General features: G+C 42.1%; 1 protein-coding gene across 1 annotated transcript; it reads right to left on the reverse strand.

The window, feature by feature from the left end:
* Window positions 1-13,550: 13,550 nt before the first annotated feature.
* Window positions 13,551-16,173, reverse strand: sox11a (SRY-box transcription factor 11a). The gene has a single exon (XM_061302046.1). It carries the CDS (start codon window positions 15,947-15,949, stop codon window positions 14,792-14,794), a length of 1,158 nt encoding a protein of 385 aa, XP_061158030.1. The 5' UTR covers window positions 15,950-16,173; the 3' UTR covers window positions 13,551-14,791.
* Window positions 16,174-16,256: the final 83 nt, after the last annotated feature.

Here is a 16,256-nt window from a genome sequence, read left to right on the forward strand (position 1 = left end):
AGCTATTTCCAATGATCAAATTGTGAAACTGTCTCACAAAGCTTCTATATTTATTATCATTAGTGGTAATTCTTCGGACAAGTGAGCTCAGAGGACGGTTCCTTTTGCACCAAGTCTCACAGGAAGGGAGGTTTTAAGGCCACAAGGAAATTGTTGACTGATTAGGGTCGAACAACAGTGTCAAGTTTTTCATGTTAATGTGTTCCCAGGCAGTAAAAAGCAAGCTCATTACACCTTCTAAACACTAGTTTAGAACTTGGCACTAACTAAAGCGATATTTGAGAACCAACCCCCGAGTGGCCCAGCCTGCAGTCCAGCCTGCTGGAATTTAATTAAATATCTCGGTTTGCAAGATTTAAAAAAATGTTCATTAGTGATTTACTCAGTGAACTCACAACATTTCTTAATTTGAAAATAACAGATGTATCATCTTGTGAATTATTTAATATAAATGTTTCAAACATAAAAAAAAAAAAATGCTCCTGCAGTTATTGCTGCATCACGAGTGTCTTGTGCCGTATCATCCCCACATGATGACAGCGATAATTAGTTTTTTCTAATCGCGCATGGGAAACAAAATACCAAAAACTCTTCAACGTTGGATGTTCCACTGAGGAAATGTTTGAATGAAAACAACAACCGAAACACAAATAGTCTGTGACACCGCAAATGTTTTTGCTGGAGTTTGTGGCAATTAACTCATCACAGGAGACGGCAATGTTCCAAAGCCAGAGATAAATTGTTCCTAGACAGCAGTCTTCTCGAGGGTAGATTTTAGCACAGCAATCAGCGTTTTGCAGCATGTTCGGACGCAAGCATTCATTTTAGAATCAAGTGTAAAGTACTTCCAGTGTATATATATATATACTATATATATATATATATCATGCTAAAATAGGAATTCTGGAAGGAGGTCGAGATAGGGGCGAGTAAACAAAAGAATAATAAAAAATAAGGGAGAAACACATCACGCCCGTTATACAGTATGTGAGATGTGTGACGTTTTAGAAGTCAGGGGAGCAAAGCCTTGAGGGCATACAATCAATATTACATTTTCCATCGCCACCTTCATAGCTATTGTAAATGGCTTGTGTCAAAAATAATAACAGGTTGTATCAGGAACCTTGGGTTTGCAATTTTGCTCCGAGTGCTTGGAGGCCCCGCGTTTGCTCTCCCTCCCTTCCTCCGGCACCGCTGGGTGTTAATGATGCTGTGGTGGCAGACACTTTTCACATTGCAGCTGACTTTTTTTTTTTTTTTTTCTTATGTCAAGATCATATTGCTCACTTCATCTCTTAAGTTCTGCCAGTACTGAGATAAGTTGGGTAAAAAATATTGTTCCTCTCAGACGAATATCTTTTTGTCTGCCCACTTTATGATGATCTTGACTTTTTGTCTTCACATAGACATTAAAGAGGAACACATTAACAATGATTTGCGGGAACAAAAAATGGAGCCAAATGTCAAAAGACACTTCAGTATTGAATTAATGATGTCAAATTCTCCTCTATAGCCTCCTCATTGGATAGACGAACATTTCCATAACAGTAAGTTCTGTTACGATCAGAAATATCCCGTTTGTCCCCTGCCTGCCATGTGATAAATTAGTTTTAGCAGATACTGCTGCAAAAGTGTGCAAAAACCAAAAGTAATATGTCGTGACAGGATGCTGTTGTGGTCCATCATCACATCAACCGAATAGCCTAACAGCTTTTCTATTTGTGCTCCTTTTCCTTCAGCTTCCAGAGTGCTTTTTTTTTTTTTTTTTTACTGGGATGTCTCTGCTCTTATCTAAAGAGCAATCTGCAGGAAGTCAGAGAATCCGAGCTTATCTTGGCTAATTGTGGATATATTTGTGTGCGTGTGTCTTTGCAAAGGAATTGGAGGTGGGTGGGGGGAGGGTGTCAAATGCTGCAGGATCCAGCAGAGCACGTCAGGGCATGAGTGGCAGGCAAGACTGACAGACACAATGCAAATGCCTGGCAGAAACAAACAACAGCAGCGCATACACAACAACGGCCATACACAGAGTGACGGAATCACCCAGGGCATAGGTGACATTTAATCCATCCATCACATTCCGAGCCAAAAGGCAGATGTCAAGGTTGGTCAAACCTTGTGTGTATGCGCCGCTAAATGCAAATGTTTGGTTTGTTAGTGATATGATGTCACGCCACAGCAACAAAAGTGACTTTTAAAACAGATTTTTGATTGAATCTACATTTGTATCCCGGGCACATTTTCATTGCTGAGACACTTGTCACTGGCTGGAGGCAACAAATACTGCTGTCCAATAAAAGGATGTGCAGCATCCAGTTGTGCCCAATGAGAGATGGCTTCAACGGGTGTCTTTAAGAGGTGATAAAAAGGTCTGTGACCTTCCCGAAATGAAAGACCGCCCCACCCCTCCTCCCCCATTTCTGATTTGTGAGCCAAAGCCATGGAAAGTGTTGTTGAAGGCAAAGCGAGTGGGTGGTCTGTCCCTGGGTTCATGCACCTTTCTCTGTACAAATAGTCCAAATTTACATCTTTTTAATGGCCTCCCGAGTGTACTGGCTGTTGTAAATCAAGAGAGGGGTTTTAACCTCTAGGATTCAGCAGGGGTTAATGCTAAGAGCAACGGTCACTGCTGTTTTGGGCTGAGGACCGAGCAAGTGGATGCCCTTGACAACCGCATGCTTCGGACTGTTGGAGGGCATATATGGCTTTGGGTCTGTTTTGGTTTACAGTTCATCAATAATTGAGTCCATTAGTGCAGTGTACTAATAAGCAAGTGAAACAAGCATTGGAAGCATAGTTATTTCTAATTTTTCTTAAAATTTGGATTTTGACCTAATTTGGGAGAAATAGTACATATCTGAAAAGTTGTACCGTATTTTCCGCACTATAAAGCACACCGGATTATAAGGCGCACCTTCAATGAATGGCGCATTTTAAAACTTTGTCCATATATAAAGCGCACCGGATTATAAGGCGCATAGAATATATAATTCAACGTTGCTCAAACGTTAATGTAGTCAAAATATAGTAACACTCAAAATAGTGAAAACAATAACAATATATCAATAACTCAACGTTGCTCGAACGTTTATATGACACAACACAAACACAAAATAAACACGTAAAGCTTACTTTAATAAATTAGTCCTCATCCACGAATCCATATTGGTCCATATATAAGGCGCAGCGGATTATAAGGCGCACTGTCGGCTTTTGAGAAAATTTGAGGTTTTTAGGTGCGCCTTATAGTGCGGAATATACGGTACATATTTCGGATTTTTAACAGTGGCTATATCGGAGCAATGCACCTCACGAGACTTCATTTCTGGGAACCTTGCACAAATCTCGTAAATTTACATCAAATATAGACTCACTAATATCGTGATAAGAAGCCTGCATCCATTATTGACTCAATTAATGAAATGACAAATACCCGTGCAAGTTTTACCCTTTCCATCCTCCATTCGTGTACAATATACTTTGCCCATGGCATTTTCCTCTGCCATCATAAAGATCATTCACACATCGTGAAATCTCTGAGGTACCATCGTGAGCGGCACACCTGGTGGATCTCGGAAAGGCCATCAGAGCACCGGGAGAATTGGCTTTCCTCTAATTGAGATCCAGGCAGATGATTATCATTTGAATGTCTAATGACCATCTAAATGAGATAGCCTCTATAGTAAGAGTTCTATTTGACCATGACCTGCAGTTTCCCCGAGCATCTATTCCCCTGGCTTCGGATTATGTGACATGAATATTAGAAATTCTCACGGCATGCCATCTCAAAAATCAATCGCTCTTTTTTACGGTAGCACAGTCCCCCAAATCAGCATTCACCAATTTTCCACGCAGTACAAAATGTAGCCTTCAGTTATCAATGCAACAGTTTCAAGACACTGAAAGGATTTGACTAACTACCGTATATAATTTCACTTGCGATTGATTCATTTCATCTAAGTGGCAATTTTTGACCCGTCAAACCGTAATTCCTTTTCGTCATTGCTTCATCAATGTTGATGGGGCTATTTCCGAGCCCGTTCACCGAACAGGCGAAACATAGGTCTGACCTTATACAACGGCATAAAGCATTGCTTTCCTCGCCACCTCAACTCTCTATCCCAATCTATTGAAGATCAAATGAAGCTATCGATTACGCTCTCACAAATATGGCGAGCTGTGTGAGAATGACATTGCACTTAGAGATCATTGCATAAATGTATCCTAAATCACAAAAATGGAGGAGGGGTAGTTTGGAGTTGAGTGCTTGTGCATTAATTCAGTTTTATCCATTGATTAAACTCTATCACATATCGATATTTCCTATGACAACTGCTTATCCACGAGCTGGAAGACACTGGAGGCCATTCGATCATCTTGCAGCTGAAAGGGCGAGTGAGATTGAGTGAGACACACGAATCTCTAATGGTGAATTAATACTGCATACAAAATTACTCCACTGCCACAACACAAGTTACAACAGAGAAGGTTCCATGAACAGCTTCTACTAAATTTTGAGAGTGTGACTTGGTGACTCCCATGCAATGGCAGCTAGTCTATATGGATCTTCTCCTTGAGTGACCAGCGGAATAATTGGCATGAAAATAACGACAGCTTCCATCTAAGAATTGCAAACAACTTATCTTTTCGTTTACTTATGCATCGTAATGTTACCATACTGTAGTCAACCAAGTCACCTTATCAACGTCATTTGTAGACATTTATCGACCTGACTGCGATGGCGATCAATCTGTGGTAAGGGAAAAACAATAATGCAGAGTTCATTCTCACACTGTCCAAACTCTCATGGGCATTTAACATTCGCCTTATACTGGCAGTAAACAATAACGTGACGTTTAAATGAGTTAATATAAAATATTTTAGAACATGTCCTGGTTGCTTATGTCATTGCGTAATATTTGATGCTGAATATGGTAATATTGTTGAACCTTTGACAGTTCAATCAACTGATGAGAGTGTTCACATAATAAAGATGCCATTTTTCTCACTCAGCATATTTCACATGAATATTTTCCTCAATGTTGAAATACGTAGCATATATTTGACCTAGCATCTGTCGGCGTAATAACATTAGCAGATGCACTTGAACATACCATCACAAGAATGCCCTCACACCCACCAGCCTTTAAAACACAAACACACTGTTGTGTTAACCTGCATCTGTGAGAATCAATAGAGTAAATATGTGGAATCAGCATCTGCGGAATGACAACCGTTATAAGCAGATGATTCCTTCACAGGATTTAAAAAAGCACCAGCCGGCTCACTCGTCAAATACTTTGATGTTTATTAAAATTGAATGGCAGGTAAAAGCGACAGGTCAGCATAAAAACAACACAAGCAAATGTAACGGGAGTGTGTTTGATTTATGCCCGTGGTCATCTGTGGCGTGTGTCTGCATGTGTGTACGTGTATGTGCTCCCTTTGTGTGTTGAAATCAATGGTCATCCCCCTGATACATGATGGTACCATAAATCATTGTTTGTTGATCACTTGTCATGAGGCAGTAGCCTTATGGCGTCCATTTAATTACTGCAGCTCACAGCCATGCTGGAAGAAAAAAAAAAGTTGCGTATGCCATGGAAAATCAAGGCCAGGTAGATTTCTAATACATTTTATGGGCACTATTGAGGTTGCAGGAACTTTCTCTTTCAACTGCAAATCCGACTTTACCAGCCAATGTGTGCTGTTGAGAACAATTTAAACTTTGATGGGGCACGGTTTTTTTCTATTCAGTGTGTGAGGTAAAAAAAAAAAATCAAACATTTATATTATGTTTATGAGCATTTGTGAGTCACATATTTAGAGGCTTTTAAAAATATTACAGGGTTTTATTTCATAACGTTGATTCCCTTCCCCAAATTTAAGGAGCTTTGGATGCTTTTGTAAATAATCTTATGTTTAACTAAGGCAAAGGAAATTGCTTGAAGTTGGGTGATGAGGTCAGACAGGCTTCTAAGGTGCACTGAAGTGAGAAATCTAGTGAATTAGATATCAGTCACACGCCTGCAGTGTGCAAGGGTGACAGGAACAGATCAGCCCACTGATCGAAATTGTACCAACACAACTAAATCTCTTACTGTGGCCCTGCAAGTGACTTGTATCTTTTTTTTTTTTTTTAAACAAATTCAAGCACATCTTTATTGCCACTTTCCATCAAGTCCTCAGAGATTTTCTTGGACGGCAAACCTCTTGACATCTATGTTTGTGTCTTGTCGACAAACACTCGGTCCCTCAGTCAAATTGAAGCTGACATGAATAAATAACATTTTCTCTTTTTTTTTTTTGCTTAAGAGCCAGGGGCCAACGTGACATTCAAAAAAATATTTTCCGTCATGACAAATTCTATGGAGTGACAATCTAACTGGTCAAGGTACACTACTGGCTTTTAGTGTCATTAACTTTTCAGCGGTGAGTGGATTTCTGTGACCATGGACAAAATTGCTCACAGCAATTACACGCTTGAAGCCGTCACTTAAAGAGGAGTATAGTTTCTGTAGTACGGCCTAATGAGAATATTAGTGAGTACTTTCAATGAGGGAGCGAGCAGCTCACAGTGATATGTATAAATGGGATCGTATGAGTCAGGAATATGCTGCACCAACTGGCCTTCATGTTAATTACTGCATTAGCCTTCCTAATTAACTAATCTGCACAGAGTCTAATAATTCACAAAATCACAGTGGCACCGTTTCTTCCCTCGGTCATTTCAGCGCACTGATTCTCAATCACGCCCGGTTTCATCTCGTTTATGCGTGATGAATTTTGTGTTAGCTTGAGGCTACTACAAGCTTAGCATGTTTAGCAGGAGGATATTACACCGAGGCCATGCAAGCGGCAACCTTTCATATACATTTGTTGACTTGGCATTCTTTGCATTCTACGGATTTCTTTGAAAGATATTTCGATGTCTGTGAAAACCTGGAATACTGAGCCAAAGTTTGATTGTACCCCGTATAAAAGAAAATGTCAGGGAGAGAAGTGTCGGTCATCCAAAACATCAAGAAGCAGCAGGCCCACGTCTCTGGACTGCCTGTGGCCGTTTGTAATGACCTCGCGACATTCGTTCTCCGCCGGTTCAATCAAATGAATAACTCTGACCAGTCAGGGAAAAAGTAGCGAGTCAAGGTAAGTGTCCGTCTTGGTCGTGTTTGTGTGGATCAAGGATGAAGAGTGAGGCCACACGTCACATCTTTTCAGAACCGAGTGATCCCGCTGGCTACAAGCAATCACGTAAAAACTCCCGCTGAAGTTTTGTCTGACAAATTTGTACACAGGCAATGTGTTACAGACCTCCATAATACGTTCCTGGAGCATGCAAAGTTGTCTCTGCAGCAACAATTTGATGGAGATCCATTAAAATCTACAAGCAGTTAATGGACTTTTTGGCAGCGCTTATCATTTTGCAGATGCAAGCCTTCGAGGGCATTACTGCCTTTTGCTAATTAGGGAGGTCAACCATCCATCATCCACTCCGGCATAATTTGTTACAGAATTGCTTAATGGCTGGATTAGAATCAACATGTCCGCTCTCTGGTGATTTAAAGTTTTTAACACAATGAGATACTTGGTGTTGGCCACTAGAACTACTTTTTGAATATTGATGTGGGTATTCTTTATACTGGGCCTCACACATTATTTTTATTTGGAAAACAAGACATTTTAAGACAATAACTGTTTTATAATATTTAATATAATTTATATAAAATACATAAAATAATGAAAATATATATTATACATATATATTAGATAAATTATGTAAAATATATAAATATAAAAAAATATATATATACAAATTTATATTGTCAATAAACAGAGTTTTGTGGATGTATGCAGGTCAGCATCTGCTGATTAAATTAACAAGTGACACATCCATGTTAAGCACTCCATGCTTCCTGTGTGCTAATTATTTACTGATGCAGCAAAGGCGACCAGATGAAACCCAACATTCGCTTGAACTGCGAGGGGATGCCCTGGTGGTGTCACCTGGGTAACTTACAAGAAGGTAGAACGATATGGAGGGGGCTGAGGGGGTTGCAGATTGCAGAATGAGGCGGGGCATGGTCAGATTGCCCTGGTGGAGTAGAAGTTCACTGGTGAGTCAGGAAGGGAAGGAGGGAGGGAGAAGGGCGTTGCACAGCGGGAGGAACAGCGGCCGAGTATTAGATTTCAGATGCATATGAATGACCAACTGCTGGCTTTGCTCTAGCTTTAGGGGGAAATTGCATGGGCTCCCTTTGAGCTGCACTTTTGAATCTAGATTACTACTTTGCTTAATCCTGGTGTGGGCAGGTAGGGGGTCATGAATGTCTGTTACCGGTGCCATTAAAATAGAGACTTGCCGAGAGGTACTTTACTTCTTTTAAGTCGATTTTACAATATAGCTACAGTGACCACAGACGCTCCAAATGAAGCCATTAGTTTGTGGTGAGAGCCTGTTGATTTATTTTTAGTCCATGCATCTTGCTAGGCTAACGACACCCACAAAAACCCAAGCATTGCTCTTTCTCGCTCTCTCTCGCACACTCACGCAATCTCGGTTCCAAAAGCGGGGGAGGAGGTATTGCTCTAGTCTTAAATCCATGCATCCGGGCAGATAGCCAAACAGGCTTTCCTTAACAGCAAGCAATGAGAGCGCTGAACTGAAGTGATAAAGTACTACACAGTCCCTTTGATTAGTTGGCAAATACGTTATCTGTCCAAGTATAAATATGGACATTTACAAGGGAGTAATCAAATGATGCTTAGATGCAAAAAGTTGCGTGTTTTAGTAGGTTGCGAATGTTGCGTTCACCAATGTTCGCCAAATGGTCACCAGACCAGAATTTTGAAAATTTTTAAAACTGGTACATCCATAGCAGGACGTTGTTCAAAGATGGGTTGCGACAAGACCGGCTTTTGAAATGTTGATAATTTCTGGTTGACGAGAAAATACAACAAAACCATTTTGCAACCTTTAACCAATGTGTCATCCAAACACTTCTTTGTATTTCAACCTTAATGAATCATCTACAAAACAAATCTCAACCAGATTACGATTTCATTCCGATTTTCCACCAACAAAATCCATACAATTAATTCCATTATAAAACCCAAGTTTTTCCAATTTTCTCATTAGAAAGCAAGGCCATGCTCCCATTGCTGCTGCTACAGACAAATATCAAATGTGCAGTCACAATTAATTGCAAACACAGCTCTGCAAATCCCAAACTGAGCACAATCAGGCCAAGTGACTTTTATGATTGCTCTCTGAGCAAATGTCATTACAAAACGCCTCTAATTACACTGATCCCATTATTGAGGCATTTATGAAATGGTATAGAAACTATTTGTTTTCTCCCGCAGTGTGCAGCGCAAACACAATTCTCAACCCCAAATCAGCAGAATGTCATCCGAGGGCCTCTGTGTAATTAATAGGATTACTCCGAGTTGAAAAGAGAAGCAGGTGCGCCCCCGGGTTCCTGCAACCCCCCCCCCCCCCTTACAGATAATTCACATGAGTGATGCACGACCTCCAGCGGCTCCCTACAGAAAAGTGACCTTATCCCAATGAGATCTTCCCACACGTCAGAACATATTCGAGGAGGATTGATTGAACTGTTTGTTTCTGTGTCGACGAGACAATACCGCCGCTTCAATCAACCCCCGACGACCCGCTGAGTCGCCTCCAAACTTCTTTACTTGTTACTAAATAATGAAAGTGCAATGTGAACACTTGGGAATGTTCGCTTGTAGCCTGAGAAGAGACTTTTGAGCAGTTTCTTAGTTTGGGAGTCAATTACCGTAGATTCAAACGTGGCTAGTTTCTGTCAACATAAGCGCAACACATATTTAAAATTGATCGCTATGAGGAAGAAAAATCAACGATCCAGAGGTGGCTCATATACAGACAAGCACTCTTCCACTCATAAAACATTTTGTTAAATAGACATAAAACGGTAAATTTCCTTTGGGATCAATATTCTCTAACGTATTCTTTTGTAGTAATAAGACTTACAATGGGGGGGGGGGGGTTAGGTTACGATTTTCATAATATTGTAAAATGGGAACAAATAATTGAGAATGGCTTTACCCAGTAAAAGGTTCTCTACATTAGAGTCCATATTACTTTTTGCTGAAACAGTATCTTGTTGGCCATTTGGTTAACGTCAAAGCCATTTTATAGCAGGTCTAAAAGCAAACATTTCTGATTCTATAAAGGGTGTGAAAGCAGGACATGTGCGTGAAGTGGTGGGCAAACGTGAGTAAGCCACAACCAAAACAAAAGGAACAGAGCACTGCGTGTACATACAATATCACACAATCCAGCAATATTTACTCTACCACTGCTTTGCCCCACCAAGTCCAAATCGAAAACCATCCGTTGGTGGACGTTGCTCAACGACGGTTTGAGATTATACTAGTTGATTTACCAAGTGACATCATAAACTGTGCATAAGGCGTTTTTCCCAGAGCTAAGAACTTTAGGACCTTAGAAATTGAGCTCCAGTGTATTTTATTGGTAGACTCTATTCGGGGGTACGACTTTTCTTTCTACTACTTTACTCCGATTTAACCAATTCCGATAAGAAATTACCCCCAATCCCCAACTACCCCATCAGTTCTCCCTTCTTCACCCCCTTCCAATATGTACGTGCACATGTGCATGCTCAATCTCGCAGGCTGCTCAGGCGCCATGTGGTGAATTGGGTCCTGGCCACCCCCTCCCCGTCCCACAAATGTGAAGGGATAGTGGATACCAATGCAGCAGATGGGGCTGATGCGCTCATCTCTGCCTCCCAGCACATCCACACCAAATGGATAGCCATCAACAGCAGCAGGAGGAGTCGCCCCAGGGCCAAGACTGGAGCGGAGAATACCGAGTCTAAGATGTGGCAATTTTACAGACAAATTCAGTGAGGGGGATGAATGGGCACTTTGAAGGACCGATGGCTAAACATTCATGCCTTTCTCATTTGGATTCAAGACTAGACTATTAAAGTGATAGTTGGAGGCTTGTATAACTCATCGGACAGAAGGGACCGCTGTCAGTCAAACAGACACGGCAGACAACAGGCTCGGGTACAATAAATCCTGCCGACTCGTAAATTAACTGACAGTAAGCAGGTTTAAATTTAGGTGAGCGCTGTTGTTATTGTCGTGAAGGAAGCAGCAGCAGTATTCCCATAGCGATATTAGACAGCTCTTGGGGGTGGGCGAGCCGATGTGGATCAACGATGACACAACATGGAATCTTACTGCACGGTGGCATAAGCTCAGCCATGATGTAATGCATCTGAGCTCACCGGATGAGAGTCAGCATGCAGGGGGAAGGAGGGGCGCTTTAGGAAGGGATACATAACAGGCTTTGTTATTAAGAGATTTACTAATAAAGAGGACGCTGTCGTAACATGTTTAAACGTTGGGTTCTTTTGGTGGTTTTTGTGCAAGTGTCGGGGATTTGCTGGTGACTTCAAGATGTAGATGAATGATTTAAAAGCTCACGGAATGGAAAATGACTTACTCGTGTCAGCCCCCGATGAATCGACCGCCGCATCTCTCGAGGATTTCAGATTCGCCCCTTTTTATTTATTTAAGCAGGAAATAGAAGGAAATTTCAACGGGTCACTAATTTCATTTCAACATGTAGCAGTGGCATTAGCTCTGAGCAGATATTTCAGAGGAACACAAAATCAATGTTGAGATTCTGCTGGGAATAGCCCAGGAACCCATTAGCAACTTTGACCAATAGGTCAGCTAAAGTAATAGCGGGATAAATGTTTTATTACAGATTTGCAAACCGACCTAATGGGGGGCCAGTACCTGCGCGGCCATGCATGGCAAATATTAATCATCGGATTCTATCGCCGTAATGAACACAAATCTCTCAGCAGCCTGAGCTGCGTGGCTCGTATGATCCATTGGAGGCGGAGCTCTTCGGCCACACCTTGGAGGAGACTGGAGGACGCATGTGTGCAAAGACGTAAGCACTTAAAAGTTCATCATTTTACATTCTCTGACATATTGTGACATCACTTTTGAAGGAGATATGTTTTCTAATTACACCCAAGTTATGACAACATCTCAAACATTTCTCTTTGCCATGTGGGGGGGGGGGGTGGTGGTGCTCTGCACATAAAGTGACGTATGGGTACTTTTAACGGTCACCGATCTTTATTTTGAGCTCTATAGAGCAAAAAAACGTGTGTGTGTGTGTATTATTCCTTATCAGTATTAGATCGCACTGATCCACTTTTAATTCTGGTCCTAGTAATCCTCTGTCCACATTATTATCACAAATGTAATATATTTTTCATATTTTATATAATATACTATTTTCCCAGTCACATCTATTTTTTTTCATTTTTAATTTATTTTATTTCATTTTAAGTGTACTTTCCTTATGAGTGCAGCCCTCACCTTACATTTAATATCATTTCAACTCATAGCTATTCATTTTATCTGAACGGCACGTGCGGCATCCATTGGATAATCGTTTTAAATCGTCTTTAGTTCCAAATGACACTCCCCAGTGATATTTTTAAGAATTAACAGATCACTAGACTGAATTTCCACAGTCGAATTATGTTCTTAACAACACATTTTTATAGATTAGAAGACATCTGCCTGGAACAAGTGCAAATGTTTATCTCAGAGTGAACATATGTCAGATGTGGTGCTTTTTTTTCTTTTTTTCACATCTCTCAAGCGGCTCAGCGCTGAGCATGGAGCTACTTTTCTGAATGGAAGCCAGACACACTGAGTGCTCCCACATGCTGGGTAGGGGAGGGAAGAGGGTGGGGGAAGCGGCTCCTGTTTCCAGCTCCGTCTCCAAGGGGACCACCGAGCCCACCAATCGCGTCGCTGAGCGCCGGCAAGCGGGCGATTCAATTGTTTAAAGGTGCAGCAACCGCTTTCATGTTGTGGAAGTAAATCAGTTTCAAGACTGGAGTTAAGCACTTTTCTTTCGTTCCTTTTTTTTTTTTATTATTAAATGTGAAATCACATGTTATTTTGAGCCCATCCACTTCTCACAGCATCTGCCTAAATACAAACTAGGCCTCATACTGTTAACACATCCTTTTTCAAAACAAATAACACAGTTGTGTACATATACATATATTCACAAACTGAAAGGACAGTCTATGGTGGTAGGTTGTTATTTATTCCAAAAAAGATGACAGGTTCACACTCGGAATGTGAAGTAACTACTGCCCAGAACTTCCAACAAGGAAAAGGAAAAAAAGTCTCGGCATATAATTAAGTCATATTCCAAAAACCATTTGTTCTGCTTTTTATCAAACAGATTTCATATGAGACTCACATAAAAATAAACTGCTTTTTAAGTGCAAGAAATAAAAAATACAGGTTTATGGTTTATGATAAAAAAGAAGGCAGTCTTCAGTTTTAAAATAAAGTTTCATTTAATGAAACCGGAGTGTGGAATGTAGTTTTTTTTGCTTGCTTTGACCACCACGGTATCACACATGCCCTTTTGCAGAAGTAATCGTCACGTCAACTGTTTTGCCAACCCCCCACCCACCCTCACCCGCCCCGATATTTCCAATAACATTCAAAAATGTGTTTGTATTTATCACACCACAGGCCATATGAACTTGTTTTGCATCAGTTCCAGCTGATTTGTTTTTATTCTTTGTCTGCCCGGACAGGCTTCAGCATCATAACATGAGAGGAAGTCTGTTCAAATTTTCCCATCACTTGCTACAATTGTTGATGGTCTGTTTCTTAAAGAGTATTATATTGCACAAAAAATGAGAGGGGCGAAAAAACAGTATGTGCCATAAAAATACCAAAAAAAAAAAAAAAAAATCCAGTTTCACACCTGCGATCGGGACCCATCCACATATCACGAGTATGATATACATAAACTCCTAACTTTTACTATATTACAGTACATATACAATCTTGAAACTAGTTCCAGCTCTGAGGTATGTGTATCCCCCATGACGCCATTGTATTGTCTACAAATACTCAACAAATCTGCTCTACAACTGTACAAAAAAAACCTAGTTGAAAAATCACAAGGCATTTTTGATGCAAGTTTTAATTTAACTTAATCCTTCAAACCAGGACTCCCTTGCATGCGTAAAAACAAAACAAAAAAGGATAAAGGGAAGAAGTGCCTGAAACTCACTGAAAGCACAGTAAGAACATTCCCTTTTGACTGTACAAAAATATGCCTGAAAATATTATCTTACTTTTTCTTTTAAAAAGATGAGGTCTGTCATGTATCAAAATGTTTCCTCCACGTGTTGTGTGTACACTGCTGAAGTTTGTCGAATTTATCCAAACAAGGAGGAGGTAAACGGAACCGGTTACAAAAAACAAAAACATTTGATTTAGAAATTACAGAAACCGTGTGTTTTTTTTTTTTTTTTCGCTGATAAAGTAACATCCTGAACAGTTCACAGATTTGCTTCGAGTCAGTCCACAAGTTTCGTCTCCCTGCAGTTTTATCTAAAAAGAGGATAAGATGCATAGAAGTCATGTTTTCCCCCCCTATGCAGCAGGGAAAATCCAGAAAACCCTGTCATGCTGCCAGATAATTTTTAAAAAAAAAGTCTGCAGACTTGTGTTTGCTTTTACATTTTTTTTTTTTTGCTACCATCTTCTTAAGCATCTCAAACCTCACCTTGCCTCTTGGTCCTGAAACACAGGACCACCTTCCCCACCGAAAAGGAGGGAGGCAGGGTCTTTAGGGACAACTTGATCAGGACAAACGCATCAGTGAATTTCTCTCCTCTGAATTATTACTTTTTGTTTTTTTAATTCAGTATGTAAAGACCAGGTCTGAAAAGTTGGCCTCCAGCCAGTCCCCTGCGATCATCTCACTGAGTTCAGGCGTGCAATAGTCTGGGAACTCAAAGTGAGAGCCCAGGCTGCCCTCGCTGAACGAGTCCAGATCTTTATCCACAAGGGACAACGACAGGTTCCCTGAATTGGGGTTGCCCAGCTCCGAGCCAGAGGCGCTGGAGGCGAAATTCAAACTAAAGTCAAACAGCAAATCGTCCGCGTCCTCGCCGGAGGAGGAGCTGCTGGATGAGGAAGAAGAGGAGGAGGACGTGGAGACCGACCTGGAGGATGCTGGTGAGAGGGAAGCAGCGTGCAATGTGCTCTGCTTGGAAATGTTCTTGATGTTGTAAAAGAGTCTGTTGGTGGTGCCGGTGGTGCTGGTGGCTGAGCCGCGCAGCTCCTCGTACATGCTCGCCCCCTCCGACTCGGCCGAGGAGCTCAGCGTGGGGCTGGCGGGCACTTTGGCGACGTTGTACGGCCTCAGGCGCTCCTCCTTAATCCCCGCGACCCGGTGGTGGTGGCGGTGCATGTGGTGGTGCGTAAGGTAGTCCTCCTCGTAGTCATCGTCGTCCTCCTCCTCCTCATCGCTGGGCTCGCTCTTGATCACTTTGGCCACCTTGAAAGCCGAGAACACCCCGCTGCACTCGTCCGCGTAGCCGTGCGAGGACTTGGGACCGCTCTTGGTCTTAATCTTGCTGCACTTCTTGCTCGGGGTCTTTGCCATTTTGCCGCACTTCTCCGGCGACGGCGCCGACTTGGAGCTGTCGAGCTTTGGTTTCTTCTTGGGTCTGTACTTGTAGTCGGGGTAGTCGGCCATGTGTTTGAGCCGGAGCCGCTCCGCCTCCCGTATGAAGGGGATCTTCTCGCTGTCCTTCAGCATCTTCCACCGCTTGCCGAGCCGCTTGGAGATCTCGGCGTTGTGCATGTCCGGTGATTGCTCCATGATCTTTCTCCGCTCGATCTTGGACCACACCATGAACGCGTTCATGGGTCTCTTGATGTGGCCCGTGGCGGTCTTGCACCAGTCCGGGTTGATGGCCACCGGGCTGCACGCCATAAATTCACTCTCCTCCGAGTCCGTCGCCTCCCGTGACATGCTCCCGTCCGTCTCGCTGTTGTCGGTGTGTTGCACCATGGTGCCACCCCAACGTCTCTCAACACTTGGTCAGCCCCGGCTGCGTCCTCTGTTTTTTCCTCTATTTCCCCTTACTCTGGTGTCTGGGCACCGGTCTTGTTTTAAAACGTCCAAACGCGCGCGTCTCAAGCTCTGCACTCTTTTTGCAGACTTCCAAACTGCCTTCTTAACTAGTTATCGGCTTTTTTCGTGCCGTTGCGTCATGGTGCGCCGTCCAATCAAGTCGCTTGCACTCCGCCCAACAGACTCCATCCAAGACTCCTCTTAACCCTTTTAGTCCTCCCCGTCGGAGTGGGGGATGAGGAGG

Source organism: Syngnathus typhle, linkage group LG16, assembly GCF_033458585.1.
Source record: "Syngnathus typhle isolate RoL2023-S1 ecotype Sweden linkage group LG16, RoL_Styp_1.0, whole genome shotgun sequence".
In the NCBI taxonomy this organism is placed as follows: Eukaryota; Metazoa; Chordata; class Actinopteri; order Syngnathiformes; family Syngnathidae; genus Syngnathus; species Syngnathus typhle.

Excerpts from the sequence above, each read along its gene's own strand:
- sox11a (XM_061302046.1), bottom strand. The coding sequence starts at position 15,949 with ATGGTGCAACACACCGACAACAGCGAGACGGACGGGAGCATGTCACGG.